Source organism: Brassica oleracea, chromosome C5 (assembly GCF_000695525.1).
Source record: "Brassica oleracea var. oleracea cultivar TO1000 chromosome C5, BOL, whole genome shotgun sequence".
Lineage (NCBI taxonomy): Eukaryota > Viridiplantae > Streptophyta > Magnoliopsida > Brassicales > Brassicaceae > Brassica > Brassica oleracea.
Window position 1 is genome coordinate 30,535,119 of NC_027752.1, and position 18,281 is coordinate 30,553,399.

Below are 18,281 nucleotides of genomic sequence, written 5' to 3' on the forward strand. Positions count from 1 at the left end.
TTACTTATCAAATCACATCCTTTTACGAACAGGTATTAGAGCAAGAAAGTCAACAATATTTGGGGATCAATATGTGCATTTCAACGTCAGCATCCCTACGTAAGTCTCCATACAACACAATTATTTTGCTTGAAATGTTAATGCTTGTGTTGATGTCTCTGCCCTTACATACAAGTTATGAGAATCATTGAATAACTCCAAGTTGCTATCTTTTTTCCTTCTTGCAGGCTGAAGACAAGTAAAGAAGCTGGAAGCTGGAGTAAAGTGAATCATGATATCAGAGTTATAACTCTTTTTTTACATTAAACAGAGAGTTATGAAAAACTGAAGTCTATTGAATTTAATTTACATCACATTTGTATTCAGAAATTTTCAATGACATTAAAATTGAGTTTAGATTGAGTTTATACAAATTTTCTATAATTTTTATTTTCTATAAGTATATAAGTTTGTAAATTGAGTTTACAATAATTGATTATGAACAAAATTGAGCTAATTGTTAAAAAGAATAATAATGGGTGGTCTTGGGTTATTTCCAATGGGTATGGACTAACTTGGGTTTGGGTGTTTTTGGATATGGGTATTAAATGGGTGTGGGTGTTTTTGGGTATGAGTGTTAAATGGCCCAACTGTACACACCCATGTGGGTGTGGGCCGCCCAACTTGACATCCCTAGGTATGATCCCATCAATAAACAGTTCAAGGTTCTGTGCATGACCGTGACAAACTACAGAAAACAAGTTAACTCCAAGGAGCATCAAGTTGTGACGAAAGGGAAGGGAAGACTATCCTTGAGAAAGATCATATGTTTGTTGTTTCCGCATTATCATGAACGTGAGAGAGATGGGATATGCATCAACGGGATTTTGTATTACATAGCTCGGTCGGACAAGACTTGTTTGATAGCATCCTTTGATGTTGGGTCTGAAGAATTTAGACTAATAAATATGCCGGAGGGCTTTAACTTGACTTACATTTCGGCTTTGGTGAATTTCAAGGGAAAGCTATGTGATGTGGTGTATAGTGGTAGTCATGGTGAGTTATGGGTTCTAGACGATATCCAAAAAGAGAAATGGTCCAAGAATAGCTTTGATTCCCCAAATACAGATTTTGAGGAAGTAAAGTCAACATGGGCTACTGATACAGGTGAAGTCGTTGGAAAAATCCATTCCATGTTTTCTTTTACAACCTGGATAGCAAGTGTGTCAGAAGAGTTGAAATTAAAGGAATTGATGATAAGGTATTGCTGGGTAAAGATCGTGTTATACAACATTTAAGTGTTACAAGCAATGTTGAAAATGTTATGATTCTGTAATAACTTTGGGTCTAATCCCGGGTTTGGTTCTAAGTGTTTCCTTTGATCATTTCTGATTTGTATAATAGTTCTGTGAATGTTTCTCCGTCATGGTTATTGCTTATGGATATTGTCTTGAATTTATTTGAATTTCTTTTTCTAATTTGACCCTCTTTCAATCTTACTCGACTCATGTTTCCTTTTTATAAAAAAATTATGCACACTTATGCATCACTACTAATCACACTACATAGAAAAAGATGATAATTTTTTCATAGGAAATTTCACAATAGTAATTTTACTGCTATTTCTTTGGTTTAATTTGCTTGCTAAAGCGTGTTATGGCGAGCGTAAATGCTTTAAACAAGCCAACGATGATCATAGCAGAGAGAAGAAGCAAGAATATAGTAAGCTTAACAAGTTTCTTCATGTTAAAACATAAGTAAACTTGAGCCAATAAAGATTGTAGACACTGGAAACAAAATAAAGGTCTTTTAGCTATTAGGGTCTTAATTAACTAACACTTGTTTATGATTGTGTTTACCGATTCGAAGACAATAAAAAAGGAGAGAAAACCTTGAAATTATGTTCAAACCCTGTTGTATGCAACCGACTTGCTGAAGAGCTTGCGGATGTAGAGAACCTGAAGACCCCTTGCTGCTGCTAGGAATATGTACTCTCCTACTGTGTAGAATATCACTCGCTTTCTCGTGCTCTCATTGGCTGCACAAAAAAAACAAAAAAAAAAAAAAAAATCCATCACGAAAAGTAATGTCAGATCGTAAAGGTGATTCTTTTAGGGCCAAACAAAGGGCTCTAAGGGTTGTTGTATCTTTTGGGGACAAAAACGTAGTCTCTAAAGTTATGCTGCATCTGAGAAAGTTCTTCATATCACGGGAAGAAAAATATACAAAACACCAAAACGTAAAAGATGAATGGAGAGGAAAACTCACTATGACGGTGACGGGTATCACGTGCTTTCAAATACTTTTGCTCAGAAACAACAGACTCCAAAGCCTCTCTCAGCTCAGCTATTTTAACATTCACCGGGTCCAAATGTTCTGAGAAGCATACAAGCAAACAGGAGAGAAACACAGCATCAACAACAAGAAACACACAAAATTGTCACAACTCAATGCTCAATATTCGGATGAATGGAAACAAACCGTCTTTAGCTAAGTCATGCTCGTTGGGGATATGACCAACGTGAATGTAGAAGGAGACAGTTTCAGGAGTAGAGTAAGGGTTATGGAAACAAAACTTGTACATTCCACTTCTTGGTGCCTTGAACTCAAACTTATCTCCTGATGTTCCCTTCAACGTATGTACTATGTTCCCAGCAGGTGACGTCACCTATACCAACAATCCAAACCATTAAACACACATTAGCCGAACAAAATCACATATCCAAGTCAAATCAATTATCCATAAATTCTACAAATTCCAATACAAACTCTACAAATTTCGATATAAATTATACAATTTTGATTCCGATCGAACATTATCTCCGAGTTCAGATCCGGAATCAGACAGAATAAACCATAAATGGATCCGAAATTCAGACACGATCAGTCTGAAAATTTCATGGTAATAACTAATAACATATCAACCAAACATTCACAACATCTAAACCGGGATAATCGAAAAGATCTCTCACCGTGAAATCCAAACCGGGATGATCAGATCCCCAGAAGATATCATGGTCGACGACAACGAAGTTTCCGGAGACGTTATCTCCTTCGTAAAGGACATACTCTTGTACGCATTCATCGTCGCTAACAGTAACTGAGAGCGATGAGATTCGCTCGGTCGAGCTAAACAGTATCAGACCGACGAGTACAAAGACATGGATCTTCGAGCTCCTCGCTTGTCTTCTCTCCATCTAGATCTTTACTCTCTCCTTCCGATCAAAATGCGTAGGGCGTGGAAGATGACGAGAGGATTTAGATTGCGTTTAGTTGAGTAAACCAGAAACCAAAACCGGTTTATGAGGAAACGGTGAGGTTTGGGAGCGGTCAACTGATTTGCCTCTGGTCTTTAAACATTAGACTTTATGATAGGGCTTACCCGATATCTGAATCCTTACCCGAACAACCAGAACCAAAAACTAAACCAAAATAGCAAGAACTATTTTTGTTGGAATCAAAATTTACCAGGAACAATAACTGAAAAAATTCCTCAAAATGTAAAATGCAAATTATTAAATTGGAGGGATAATTGTTAGCATATAAATCTCCTTTAAGAAAATTAAAATACAAAAGAGAAGTAAGCGATAAAAGATAAATGAAGCAGTAAAAAATCAAACTACGGCGAAACAAAGTAATCAGAGCCAAAATCGAAGGGTCCGATTGGTAATGGCTGTAGCTTTAAAATTTTTGTTGTAGAAAAAAATCGGTGTAGCTTTAAATTTTATTGGTATAGAATTTTATGGAAAACACTAAAAATTACTTTGGATATTTGGCTATGCAGAGCACTTGTACAGCTGTACGTTATTTCAAGAGCTGTGGTTTCAAAAAAAAATTTAAAGCTTGATTGCTCTGAATTTGGTGCTTTAGAAATAAATAGGGCTGAATACAGCACCTACAACAACTACCGATCACCCCCGGAATCTACTCTTGGGTGAACACACAACTCATTCAAACGAGCAATTTCATTAATGCATTGGCTGGAATGATTGGATTAACAAGAATAATGCCATCAATCATATACTCAAATGCCAAATGGACCAAATGAGAAATATTAAACATATAAAACTTATGATATACGCTACACACTATTCTCTATTTTTACGCTTGTAGCACTGTTGATCTGAAAAAAAAAACTCATTTGCTGTCATATTTCACTATAAATTCTGCACAAAATCATTACACTTACATCTCAATCTCTTGAGTTCTACTTATTACTTAACAGCCATTCAGTCTGTTGATTGCAAAGACAAAAGGTCTGTTCTTTTCGATGACGCTGCCGCAGCTTCCTGCGTTTAAAATTATAGAAGGAAAACAAATAATCAAAGGCATCATCTTTCTAATTGTTGCTGCCGGATTTATAAGAAACACCTGCTTCCTCCAGTTTTTGCGTCACGAGATTTTATAGCGTCATCAAAGTATTTGAATTTCCAGCCGCAGTGCCTTTAGTGTCATCAATCGGCGGCTGTTTTAACTTTTGTTTCTGTTTTTTTTTTGTCTCCGTTACCGTATTTTTTTGAACGCTGCCGCTGGAAGCCGCGGTGATGAAACGAACAGACCTAAACTAATCAGGTCCTCTTATTAATTGATATTTTACAACTATTTGATTGTCGAAGTACTGTTTCAACAATCAGGAAAGCAAAAATTATATTGTTCTTTTCTCAAAATTGAAATCATAAAATAAATAACTGAAAGGCCTTTGCATATCAGGGACCTTAATACTAGAATTCTTATAAGTGAATCAACAACTCAATCCATTCTGGAGTGAATGACGAAGTAAAGCACAAAGAGCCAAGTTTTAGTCGACTCCATGTTGAACACAAGACTAGCTAGCTCAAATGATCAATCTATAATTTCATCATATAGAAATTTATAGAATTAAAAAATCATGCACAATTAATAATTTTTTTTAAATATAATTATATTCTCTAATAAAATTAACACATATATACAATTTAATATATATATATATATATATATATATATACATATATCATATATATCTATACAAATTCTAAAATTCCATCTAACCGCACCATTATTAAGTTATGTGCGTTTAAACATAAAGAAAAAGAAGTTTGAAGTGTGGTTTTAATGATTTGACTGTCTCACACATTTGATTTATTTTATTGAATAGACATATTTATACTTAAATTTTTATTTAGCACGTGAAATGCTTTAAACATTCACGGCCTAAGTATGGTTTGGTCAACCGTCGTAGACTGGTGAAAAATATTTGGAAAAAAATCAACCGGAAAAAAATAATATTTTGGTCAAAAACATTTATAATTGAAAGATTTTTGATTTTTTTATAAAAATGAATAAATTACCAATATTGTTTATGGTATATTTTAGAAATTAAGATATAAATGCGATCCAGAATTTAATTGAAAGAAGAATGATAAACGAAAAAATCAAACAATTGTGGTAATATATATTTTCAGCATAGTATTTAACACTAACAAAAACGAAAACAAAGAAAACATTTCGAAAACAGCAATACAATAAGTATCAATGAACATTCGTAAGAGTACCGTGAATCATCCAAACCAACACACAATCATCCATAAAGAGGACTCCTTTCGATCTCATCATTGAGATACTCTAAAGATTACCTACGAAATACATTGCAATATTTCGTTGTGTATTGAAACAATGGGAGTCCTTACTTCACACTCCAGATTAAGGATTCACATTGTTTCAAAACGCAACGAAATATTGCAATGTATTTCGCATGTAATCTTTAGAGTATCTCAATGATGAGATCGATAGGAATAATCTTTGTGGATGATTGCATGTTAGGTCATACGATTTTATGGTGATCCTCTGAATTGTCCACATACGATTTTTACACTGGTTCTTTGGGAATTTTCTTGTTTTCATTTAGGTTTGGGCTGAATACTGTAAAGACAAAATATTTATCATAATATATTTGATTCATTTTTCATCAGTTGAATTTTGGGTCATAATAACATCATGGTTTTCAAACTCTACCATAAATGTTATTTATGTATATTAATGTTTACTCTACAAATAATATGCAACGGGCAGTATATTTTAATTGCACCCCTAATTTTCAAGTAAGTTTAGAGCATGGCCAATGGTAGATATTATCTAAGTTTCTTAAAACCAAAAAAAAAAAATATTGGTTTTTTTTAATATTAATTAGATTATCATTGTTATGGAAAGGTGTATCCAATAGCCGCGTGCCACATTTTTTTATGAGTATGTTAATTTTTTTAGAGTATCTTTGCAAGAAACCATTTTCCACATTTCATCTGTCTCTCTCTCTTACTTTTTGCTTTTTTACACTTTGTTTTGTTCCGAAGAAACTCTTAAAAACGTCACGTTAAGGGTGCGCTTACATGACCCAATAATACTCAATATTTTAACATTAAATGTTGATTTACCTGAAATTAAATTCCAAAATGAAAGATATGAATATTTATTACTCTACCAAGTCTAGTTTAAACAATCAACTTCAGAATTTAACCGAAGATGTTTATTACAAGATGATAAAGGAGAAACAATAATTTTAGCTGTTAATAGTAAATATACTCCAACAGACATACACATCTAAACAAACTAAAATGTGATGAAATAACTATTCCAGATCAACGGAAAATTGAAATTACTCAACCCTTAAAAATTTTGAACAAAAAATATTTCAAAAATAATTGAACAAAGGGATGGAAAAATATTAATACAATTCGGATCCTATAGAGATCCACTTCCACCTAGAATTAGTTCATATCATTCAAGAGCCTTTTTCCGAATATCGTACCGGTCAATCTAGTGCAGATTTGGAAACAGAAAGTGTAAACCAAAATATTAGACAAGACAATTCAATTAGATTTAAAGCACCAGTAGCTGAACCGGAACAAAATATGTATTTAATTTCTCCTACACCATCAAATTTTAATCAATAAATGTCATAAAATATAAATTGATAAACTATATATTAAAGAATACTTTTATTCAAAAGAAAACAAGGAAAAACGTAACTGGTATTTTAAAACATTTTTTAAACAACAAACTACTGAATTTGGAGAAACTGGTATAATTGTATGATATTAAAAGAAACAAATATTCCGTTTTTATATGGTTTGAAACTTATACACTCACACATAATATCAACTATCCATTTAGAAAAATTAATACAAGCTCACCATTAAGTCCAGTATGTAAATTGGTAGATGGAAATAAAATTAAATTAATTCATTCACCATTAAAATATTTAAAAATAAATACATCAAATCGACAAATAATAGCCATAACTTGTAAAACATGAGTCAATAAAGATGATAGGGACTCAGTAGACCTACCAGATATTAAAGCAATATATCAACAAAATAATTATCAAAACCAATTATTGTACACAATTTATAAACAAGCAGACAACATAGACAATAAAATAAATAATAATGAAAATAATAAAGTAGATCAATTTAACCAAAATAATCAACATCCATTTTCATCTACAACTTCTCTAATCTTTAAACCGATAATAACTCAAATCAAAATTTTCTGAGAATGAAATCTTAAAATCAATTGCGACCGGATTAGATAAACTAGATAAAAATAAAGGAATTAATATTATAGACAAAAATGATATTTAATCTATCCAAACATCCTCACAGTCAGAAAATGATAATCAAGAAATAAATCGAATAAAAGTAAAATAATGAGATCTAATAAACCTTATTATCCACAACATACTCCACCTGATCTACCATTCGAAGAACACCATAAATATTCTAATAATGTATATAATGGAGAAAGTATATATGAATCGAATATTGATGGACGCTCAGAATATGAAATAATGAATTTATTTCAAGAAATTGGAATGACCGCTATAGCACTTAAAGCTAGAAATACTACTGATAAACAAGCATATGTTATGTTACTATCTGGATTTAATGGAGCATTACAAAATTTACTAATCAACCATGTGAAATAAAAAGAGAAGAAAACAGATATGGTCTTTACAAACAGAAGTAGAACATCAAAATGCAGTAGAACTATTAATCCATACTTTACAATGCATTTTGTTGGTAATCAAGCAGAGGAATTAGAAAGTAAAAAAAATTGTAATAATAAATTTAAGATATCCGACAATAGGAGATTTTAAATGGTATAAATGTATTTTTATAACCAACATATTCCAAATAAATGATTGTAATCAACATTTCTAGAAAGAACGGTTTATCTCAGGATTGTCATCTTTTTTGCAGAAAAAGTAATCAACAAATTAAAATATTATTCTGGTAGACAACCTATCTCCTGGAATACAATTACATGCAGTCAATTATTTGCATTCATAAGGAATGATTAGAAATATGTCAAGACCATAAAGATAAAAAAATGTAATGATAAATTCAAATTTAAAGTAACCATGGGTTCCTTATGTGAACAATATGGTTATGATAGACTTAATCCACCATCAAGAGTCAAATGAATAAAATATAGACAAGGAAACTCTAATAATACAAAACAATTATCAAAAATATAAAAATTGCAATAGAAAACCAACTAATCAATATTATTCAAAGAATAATAAAATATACAAATCAACAAATGCACAAAAATAGTATGTTGGAATTGTAAAAGACCTGGAAATAGATCCACGGAATGTAAGAAAAAGAAGAAAATAAATGAAATATTTCAAGATCAAGAAACATTAACTAAACTATTAATATCCGAATCTGAAATATCCGAAGAAGTAGATAGTGATGATCCAATAACCGAAATAAGAAATTCAAGCGATTCTTCAACAAAATCACAAGAATTTTCCAACAAAATATGCAATTGTAAAATAATAAATGTAATAACTAAAGATAATGATAAACAATTCTTATTAGATATAACAAATAAAACTGATGACTCACAAATTAAAAAGGAATATTTAATAAAACTAAAGAATATAATCTGTCAAGAAAATCAATTATATGCCAGAACCTTTTAGTCCGAATAAAATTTTGAAAAATATCCAACTCAAAGTTTATTTAAAAAATTAACTAGAGGAGAACTACAAAATGAAGTTAAGCAATTTAAAAAACAAAAGAATTACAATTAACAGTAAATCAACATGAATTAAAACAACTACAAATAAATGCAAGATTATCGTTAATCGAAGCAAACATTACTTCTGAAGCATCAGCGAGTAATAAAAATTTAGAAAATAACAATGAAAAATACAAAATAATGAAGACTATATCCAAATAATTAATAAAATTAATTACAAAAAATGGTAAACAAATATAAACCACTTAACAATGTATTACAATGTGAAAATCAAATAAAAATTGATACTTTAATTTAAAGATCTATTGTTATTATTTAGAGATATTAATTGAATATGATAAAAATGTATTTGTAATAGTGTTTTCAGTAATTTATTATATTTTTTTAAATGAAAGCTAAATAATAAAATTGATATTTGTTTAAATGTAACAAACAATCCGATTTTTGTTTATTTACCACAGATATATTTCCGGTTCACAGTTTAACTTGATCTGATTGCCCATTCAGTTCTGATTTAAAAACATTGCTCAAAACACATGCATATAGCTTAATCTACATGTTAGTTGCTAATATCATAATGCCCCTTTACTAAACCTCAAACTGTAAAGTTTACATACATAATCATTTTATGTTTGCTATTTTGGTTATGACTCAAGACTAAAAAATTTCTGAAAACTTCAAAATATATTAGGATATTAACATTTTGGAGAAAAAAATTGAAGACCTTATAAGAAAATTGTTACATCTTATATGGACCGTAAAAGAAATTGACGGAGCTACGATGGGTCACGTAGTAAGAGACAGAGAGAGAAATGATCACGGTCTCGGACGGAATAAGCATAGGCTTATCTGGATCCAACTTAACTAACTTCCAGAAGCAAAAAGAGATGTGTAATGAATGAAACCTCATGTTACAGAAACGAACGTAATGTTATGAAGTTTTGCTGTGAGCCACATGATTTTGGCATTTTTGGGAGGTGAAGAGAATCTTTCTACGTGTTTTACCAAACCCACTAGGCAAAAAATGTAGAAGGGGAAGTTGTGACGAAGAAGAACACCACGTCATTGACTAATTGCTCTTTTTCATTCAAAAGTTTTCATTTTATGCGTGGGGAAATCTATAAGGCAATGTGGTTCTTCAAATATCGCAACTTCTAGCCTACGTGTTTCTTTTCAGAGCGGCCAAATACTACTCAGTTGTGTCTTAAATAAATAAGCAAATAACTTTGAAGTCCGAAAATGTTGGATTTTAAGATAATAAGCATGTTCATTTTCCATGACTATGAAACATATATATTGGAATATGATTCCTAGATAACTTAGGAATTATATAAATCGGTTTAGATAAGATTTATCTATTTTTTCCTATTCTATTGGGACTTTATAATTTCCTACTGTGGCTTTGCTTATCTTGGTATATAAACCAAGCTGATTGATCAATAAAATTCAATTGACTTTTGATTCCAAACTCAATTGACTTTTGAACATGGTATCAAAGCCAGGTTCAACCAAGAAACATACCTCAATGATGGGAGGATCGACCAAGAAACAGACCTCAAAACCGCAACACATCAACCAAAACTTCTGATCAAGCAAAGAACGTACAACCAAGGGCTAATACAGCTATGGTGGCCAAACCTGAAGCATCCAAAGTTCAAACTAATATAACTATAACTGATGCAGATTGTTTGGGGATTACCGGGATTTCAGACGAACAATGGAGGATTGTTCATAAGCTAATCAACAAGGAAACACATCTAAAGAGCATCTACAGGGTAAGAAAGATGAATGTGTGTGGATCTTAGATACTGGAGCAACACATCATATGACGGGTTGTTTGGAAATAATGGAGAATGCACAAGATATACCACCCATTCCAGTCTTATTACCCGCAGGATCTGAGCAATAGCCTCTAAACAAGGAACTGTCAGACTCACGTCTACATTACACATACGAAATGTGTATTATGTTGTGGGATTTGATAACGAGTAGATGGATGTTTTGTTCGATGACCACGTCCAAGATTTTCTTGTTCAGTTGCTATTTCGAGTTTTGTTTCAACCTCTATTTATGTTTCTAAATCCTCTGTTCCGAGAGCTATCTGCTCTGTTTCTGTTGTAACAACAGGTTCTATTTCCGTTGGAGGAACTAATGTCTCGATGTGATCTTCAGTGTCTGATGAGGATATTACAACAAAAGGCAAGAAATCAGTCGAAGAATCTTTTCTTATCAGCATAAGGAAATATATTTTCATGAAACGTGACATCCCTGGAGACGAACACAACTTCTTTTTCTAGATCTTATAGTTTCCAGCCTTTGGTGCCTGAAGGATATCCTAATAGAATGCTCTTCCGGCTGCGTGAAGCGAATTTATCTCCTTTAGTATTCTTGTTATGAGCATAAGCCAAACATCCGAGAACTCGTAGATGAGACATCGCTGGTGCCTCGCCGTGAAGTACTTCAAACGGAGTCTTATTATTGAGTAATGGAAACGGTGTGCGATTGATCAGATGAGCTGCCGTTAGAACACACTCGCCCCAAAACTCTATAGGTAGGTTGGCTTGAAACCTTAACGCTCGCGATATATTGAGAATATGTCTATTCTCAATATATCACGAAACACATGATGTCTCATGAAGTATACCGTGTTCTTTGAAGAACTGTGTAAGACACATGAATTCTGTCCCCTTATCACTTCACAGTACTTTAATCTTCTTTGAGTATTGCCTTTCGATCAAAGCTATGAAGTCCTTAAGTTGTTGAGAAACCAATGTTTTCTCCGGTAAGAGGTATAACCAGACAGCTATCAAGGATCGTTACAAAGTAACGAGAGCCGCAGAATGTTGTAGCCCTATATGGTCCCCACAGATCACAATGTACTAAATCAAAAATCTCTTTTGCATTATGAAAATTGTCTGGAAAACTTTGTCGAGTTTGTTTAGCTCTAAAAAAAAATATCACAGGAATTAGTTGATGAACTATCTAAAGCAGAGACTATTTCTGTGATGCGAGGAGACGGATGCCCAAGACAACGGTGCCACAAGACTGAATCCTCTCGAATAGTAGTTTGAAGCGATGTCAATGACTCAATCCCTCAAAAACAGTACACTCCCTCTCCCTCTCGTTCACCTGCTCCAATCAGCATCCTCGAGGTACGGTCCTGTAATATCATAAGTTTATCAGTAAGTCCACTTCCATTGGTTAGAGCCCTTAATGGATTCTTAAAATTAATTTAATAGTTATTTGTGTACTTTATGAAGTTTAGAATCCCTATTAATGTAATTAGTTGTGTGAATGTCCAATGGGAGAACCCCTATGAGGTTCTTAATTTTTTCTTTTGTTTTTTAGAAATTGAATTATTAAATTTAAATATCACAAAACTTATAAATTATTGGATTTCATAACATTTAAACAAATATGACATAAAAATATATGAAAAATAGAAATACAAATTTATAATTAGAAATTTTAAACAAACATGAAAGAAACAAATTAAAACTTTCAATGGAATTTGACGCAAAAACCAGACAATAAGCAGCACCGGCACTGGCGGCTACGAAAGCAACGAAGACACCCAAGATCTTTTCAACTTACACGCGCAATCAGCGACTCGACGAGAAGTGAGACTTTCGACTTGAGCAATCAGCGACTCGTATGTCCTATCGCAGCCGAAATTTTTGATCATCTTCTCGTGATCGACATTATCAGAGACGACCCACAGAGTCACAGCTTGCGCCTCCTCCGATGATGACGATTCAGGCCTTTGTTTCTCCAAGCTCAGCATCTCATCCAACAAACGGTTGATCTCGTGTTCGATCTCGTGTTTCCTAGTCTCCTCCTGTGGTGAAGAGATTAATGAAACCAAAAAAAAAACATCTACGAACATCGACGAACCTCCACGGTGGTGATTTGGAAAGATTTCTCAAAACCATGACAACATCGACAAAGAAATTTCTCAGACCAAAAAAAAAAGACATTGACGAAGAGGAAGAAAGAGAAGGTAAGACTTTTCCCCTTTTTTTTAGCCAATAACAAAGAGGCACATATGGGGTTCTTACTAATTCTAAAAGTGTTATATTAAGAACCGGTTTTGCTCATTTAACTCATTTTTGATTTTTTTTTTTTTTTGGTTTTTTTTAGAACCTCTAATTAGAGCCACAGTTGGAGGTGGTCTAACCTGCCCAACCAAGAAATTATCAGTAACAAGCTGGCCAAAAGAAATAAGATTCGTATGGAATTCTGCAACCTAATACACATTGCGTATGTGTAATGTAGACGTGAGTCTGACGGTTCCTTGTTTAGAGGCTATTGCCTCAGATCCTGCGGGTAAAAATACTATAATGGATGGTATATCTTGTGTATTCTCCATTATTTCAAAACAACCCGTCATATGATGTGTTGCTTCGGTATCTAAGATCCACACACATTCATCTTTCTTACCCTGTAGATGCTCATTAGATGACGTTCCCTTGTTGATTAGCTTGTGAACAATCTTCCATTGTTCGTCTGAAATCCCGGTAAGCCCCAAACGACCTGCATCAGTTATAGTTATATTAGCTTGAACTTTGGATGCTTCAGGTTTGGCCACCATAGCTGTATTAGCCCTTGGTTGTACGTTCTTCGCTTGATCAGAAGTTTTGGTCGATGTGTTGCGGTTTTGAGGTCTGTTTCTTGGTCGATCCTCCCACCATTCGGGAAAACCAATAATAGTGAAGCATCCTGAGGCTTCGTGTCCTGACCGTCCACACGCAGTACAGTGTCGAGAAGGATCTCTATTGCCTGGTCTCGAGTTTTCTTTCGAAGTGTTTTGTGTGGAGGAGTTTGTTGAAAATCTTGTTTAAGCCGAGAAACCCATGACTGGCGTTTCATGACTTACCGTTGAACGTATGATCTCGTTCTGGGAAACTGTTCTGGGAAACTCTTTGGTAGACACTATCAAGGTCTGGAAGAGGAGTAATTGCGGAAATTTGAGAACGGATTACTCCATGAGTTACGTCATCTAGGCCAGAGAGGAAGTCATGAACCCGTCGAGTTTCTATTTCTTTCTCTCTTGCGGAACTCAAGTCGCACTCGCACTTCCCACAGCTACATTGTTTCGAGTTCATACAATCAGCGATTCCATCCCAGATTTTATTTAATCGACCGAAGTAATCATCAATTGATGAACCGGTTTGCTTGCAATTTGCTAAAGCGTTCCTTAGTTGCTGTAGGCGTGCTCCACTCTTGAGAGAATAACGTTTTTTAATCATCTCCCACAAGTCCTTTGCGTTTTCTCGAGTTGAAATTAATGATCGAATTTTTGGTTCGATCGTTTGTTTTATCCATCCGACAATAAGACGATTGTTTGCTATCCAATCTTCAAGGTAGGATGAATCGGCTGCCGGTTTTGGAAGACTGCCGTCAAGGAAACCAAACTTCTTTCGTGAGATGATAGCCATACGAAAGTTGATGGCCCATTCATCATAATTCAATCCATTGAGAAGCGGTTGAGATATTATGGCTCCAGGATTATCATTAGATGAAAGATCGTATGGTGAAATCGTTTTGTATTTGAGATCACCGGTTTGTGTGATAGACATCGTTTGTGATGTAGATGAATAGCTTCTTTTTCAAGTTTTTGAAAGAAGAAGTCGAGAATAAGGAATAAGGTGATGGTCTTGCAGTTTTGCAAAAGATCAACATGAGGATAAAATATGGCACACCATCTCAAGCAACTCAAAATCATCGATCAACTCCTTCAAATCATCGGAGTCCCGACGGTATTTATCTTTGTCAACGTAAATACACATTAGAAATCATCACGGAGTGTGGTTTACTCGGTTGTAAGCCTGCTGGTTCTCCTATGGATCAAAACCACAAGTTGGGACGTGCTGATGGAGCCTTTCTAGCTGATCCTGAACGTTATCGACGCCTTACTGGACGTCCCATTTATCTTTTAGCCACTCGGCCTGATCTTGCTTATTCAGTATACATTCTTTCACAGTTCATGCAAAAGCCACGAGAAGAACATTGGATTGCTGCTTTGAAGACTGTGCGATATTTGAAAGGCACAGTAGGACAGGGTGTTCTTTTCAGAGCCGAACCCACCTTCTTTGTCACCGGCTGGTGCGACGCAGATTGGGGCGCATGCCCTACGACTCGTCGATCGCTTTCTGGCTGGATTATTCAGTTTGGGACATCTCCTATAACATGGAAGACTAAGAAACAAGATGCAGTCTGTCTCTTGTCTACGGAAGCCGAGTTCCGTGCTATGAAAGCTATTACACAAGAGCTTATTTGGATTAAACACCTTCTCATCGAACTTGGTATACATCATCCTGCTCCAATGACGATATGTTGTGATAATAAATCTGCTTTACACATAGGTGCTAATCCGGTTTTACATGAGAAAACAAAATATATGGGTATCATCTGCAAATTTGTTCGTGAGGCAATCACTAAATGGATCATCAAGACGACTTATGTTTCCACTCATGATCAGTTCACAGACATTTTAACTAAGGTATTGGGACGCAGAAAGTTTGATGCATTTCTTCTCAAGTTAGGCATCAATAACATTCATGCTCTAACTTGAGAGAAGGGGGATAGATAAGTTAGGAATTATATAAATTTGTTTTAGATAAGGTTTATCTATGTTTTTCCTATTATATTGGGACTTTGCTAATTTTGGTATATAAACCAAGCTTATTGATCAATAAAATTCAACTGACTTTTGATTCTAAACTAGATTTCAGTATACATAAGTTATGTTCGTTTGTATGCCGCAACGACATGCAATTTACGACGAAAAATAATATTTGTTTATTATCGCAGGTTTTGTTATTACAATCTGCGGTCAATTTTTTACATTTTAACCGCTATATTTTCCAGCGATTTAAAATTGTGTTTTGCGACTATTTTTGATTTACAACTTAATCTCGTGATAAAAAAATGAACAACAATCTCCGATCAATCCCAAGTCGTATGCCACATATAGGGCCAGACTAGTTTTGTGTAGAAATTTTTTTCAATAGACGATTTCCTAAACTAAACGAAATTTGATTACTAAACATGATGGAGTCAGTGTCGGCAATTAGTCAATTTCGAACATTGAAAACTAAATTTTAAACTCAAATATAATAGAATTTCTGTTTTTGATAAACGCTATTTGAAACTATTTCTCTAGCCTATTTATTTGTATACCAGTTAATACTTCATTGTGTGTATGCCGACAGGCATCTTCGCTTAAACACTCGCACTAAACTTAAGTCACGTGTGTCAAAGTATAATTATTATAACAAACGAAAGCAACGGCTAAGATCTATTTCTCATGTGTTATCGTTTGACGATTTGTTATTATAATTTAGAGAAATAACTAATCAAATGGAAGGCTAAAAATTAAAGAAGGTTCAGGAAACAACTCGACCTATCATTTCTCATCATCCTCTCCTATAAGTAGATACGTCGATCCTTCATTACATCATCAAGCTTCTACTGAAGATCCAACTTTAAGTTTAACCTTTGTTTCATACTTCAGATCCTCCTCTTTCACTCAAACACTGAAATCTTTAGAAATGGCAACGGCGTCGTTTAACATGCAGACAGTCTTCGCCGGTGGAACTCGCAAGATCAACACAAACAACCTTTTCTTTGCTGGAAACTTCCCTAATCTTAAGAGGAACTTCCCGGTGGGAGTGAGATGCATGGCTGAGGTACATATACTTTCCTCAACTTTGTAAACCCAACGGTCACTTTATTAATATGAAATCCTGACCGTCTTTTTTGTTTGACTTTTGCAGGGAGAACCAATGAAGGATGAGTCTACACCGTCGACATCGGCGGCTCAGTCATTGCCTAAGTCATCGTCCCCACCACCACCTCCTCCTCCTCCTACTACGCCTAAGGTATCATTTTTTTGTATATGTTAGTATCATTCTGGTTATTAGTTATTTTCTCTCATGTTTTTGTTAGTTAGAAACAGTTCAAAGCTCTTTTTGTTTCATAATAATTAAACTTTAAATAACCAGCACTTAATATATCTTTGTGTTATGATTATTGTTAGCTGTTTTGTAAATGTCGACCAGATAATTAAATACATCATCTATAAATAATACTACGTTAAGAAGGAGAAAGGAAATTAATAAATTATGGATAGACGCAAATTATAACCAATACTAGACATTAAGCAAAATTATCTTCTAAAATACTTTTAAAAAATCTTAAGTGTTTGAAAATACTTCTACATTTTAAAATACTTGAGACATACATTTTTGATAAGTACTTGAGACAAACTTTGTTTTGTTCTTAATTTCAAATTTATATAACACACATCTTGGAAGGGTTATAAAGTAATGTGTTGATAATTTTGTGATGGTTAAATATAGGTGAACACCAAGTTTAGCGACTTGCTAGCGTTTAGCGGTCCAGCACCAGAGAGAATAAATGGCCGTTTAGCGATGGTTGGATTCGTGGCTGCCTTGGCAGTTGAACTTTCCAAGGGAGAAAACGTTTTCGCTCAGATCTCCGACGATGGAGTCTCGTGGTTTCTTGGGACGACGGCGATCTTGACGCTTGCGTCCCTTGTGCCACTTTTCCAAGGCATCACCGCTGAGTCAAAGTCCAAAGGTTTCATGACATCAAACGCTGAGCTTTGGAATGGACGTTTCGCAATGCTCGGTTTAGTCGCTTTGGCGTTCACTGAGTTTGTCAAGGGTGGAACCCTCATCTGAGGAATATAATTTTGGTTTTGCCCCTGAATTCTGTAAAGTAAAATCTGGATTGCTTTTTATGTCATCATGCATGTTAAGTAATAGTGATGTATGAAAAACTTTGGGTTATAAAACATATTTATAATTATCTTAGCAAAACAAGAACCATTCTTATAATCAGTAAATGGTGCTAACTTGATATCATTTAAAATTTACGGATTCAAGAACTTGAGAACTATAAAAAGAAATAATATATGGGCAACAAGAGTTATGGCCTGTCATCTTAATTGCAAACCTAAAGAATAACACAGTACACCATTTCACCAATTATGTACTCTTTGTTATGAAAGTCAGACATTTCCAACGCCGAAAATGTTGAAATAATTAAAGATGTGGGTCCCACTGTCACTATTTGCACAGTAATTTTTCTTCTATAAATACGGAGTTTTCGATCATTTGTAAAAACACGATTACACCATCCCTTCTCCTTTAATAACACATCATTTCTTCTTATTAGTGTTATCTTCTTCGTACGGGTATAAAATTTTGCTCTTATTTAAATTCCTGCGATATAATAAAATTTCAGTT

General features: G+C 34.1%; 2 protein-coding genes and 1 pseudogene across 2 annotated transcripts; 2 read left to right on the plus strand and 1 right to left on the minus strand.

The window, feature by feature from the left end:
- The window catches only part of LOC106294195, a 3,648-nt pseudogene extending 2,333 nt beyond the window's left edge, over positions 1-1,315 (plus strand).
- Positions 1,316-1,775: 460 nt separating this feature from the next.
- Positions 1,776-3,303, minus strand: LOC106292609 (transmembrane emp24 domain-containing protein p24beta3). The gene is made up of 4 exons (XM_013728227.1): positions 2,952-3,303; positions 2,461-2,647; positions 2,248-2,355; positions 1,776-2,017 (listed from the first exon to the last, which is right to left on the minus strand). Exons 1-4 carry the CDS (start codon positions 3,174-3,176, stop codon positions 1,884-1,886), a joined length of 654 nt encoding a protein of 217 aa, XP_013583681.1. The 5' UTR covers positions 3,177-3,303; the 3' UTR covers positions 1,776-1,883.
- A 13,256-nt stretch (positions 3,304-16,559) lies between these two features.
- On the plus strand, positions 16,560-17,714 carry LOC106294287 (early light-induced protein 1, chloroplastic-like). Its single transcript, XM_013729848.1, has 3 exons — positions 16,560-16,697; positions 16,785-16,889; positions 17,370-17,714. Exons 1-3 carry the CDS (start codon positions 16,560-16,562, stop codon positions 17,712-17,714), a joined length of 588 nt encoding a protein of 195 aa, XP_013585302.1.
- Positions 17,715-18,281: the final 567 nt, after the last annotated feature.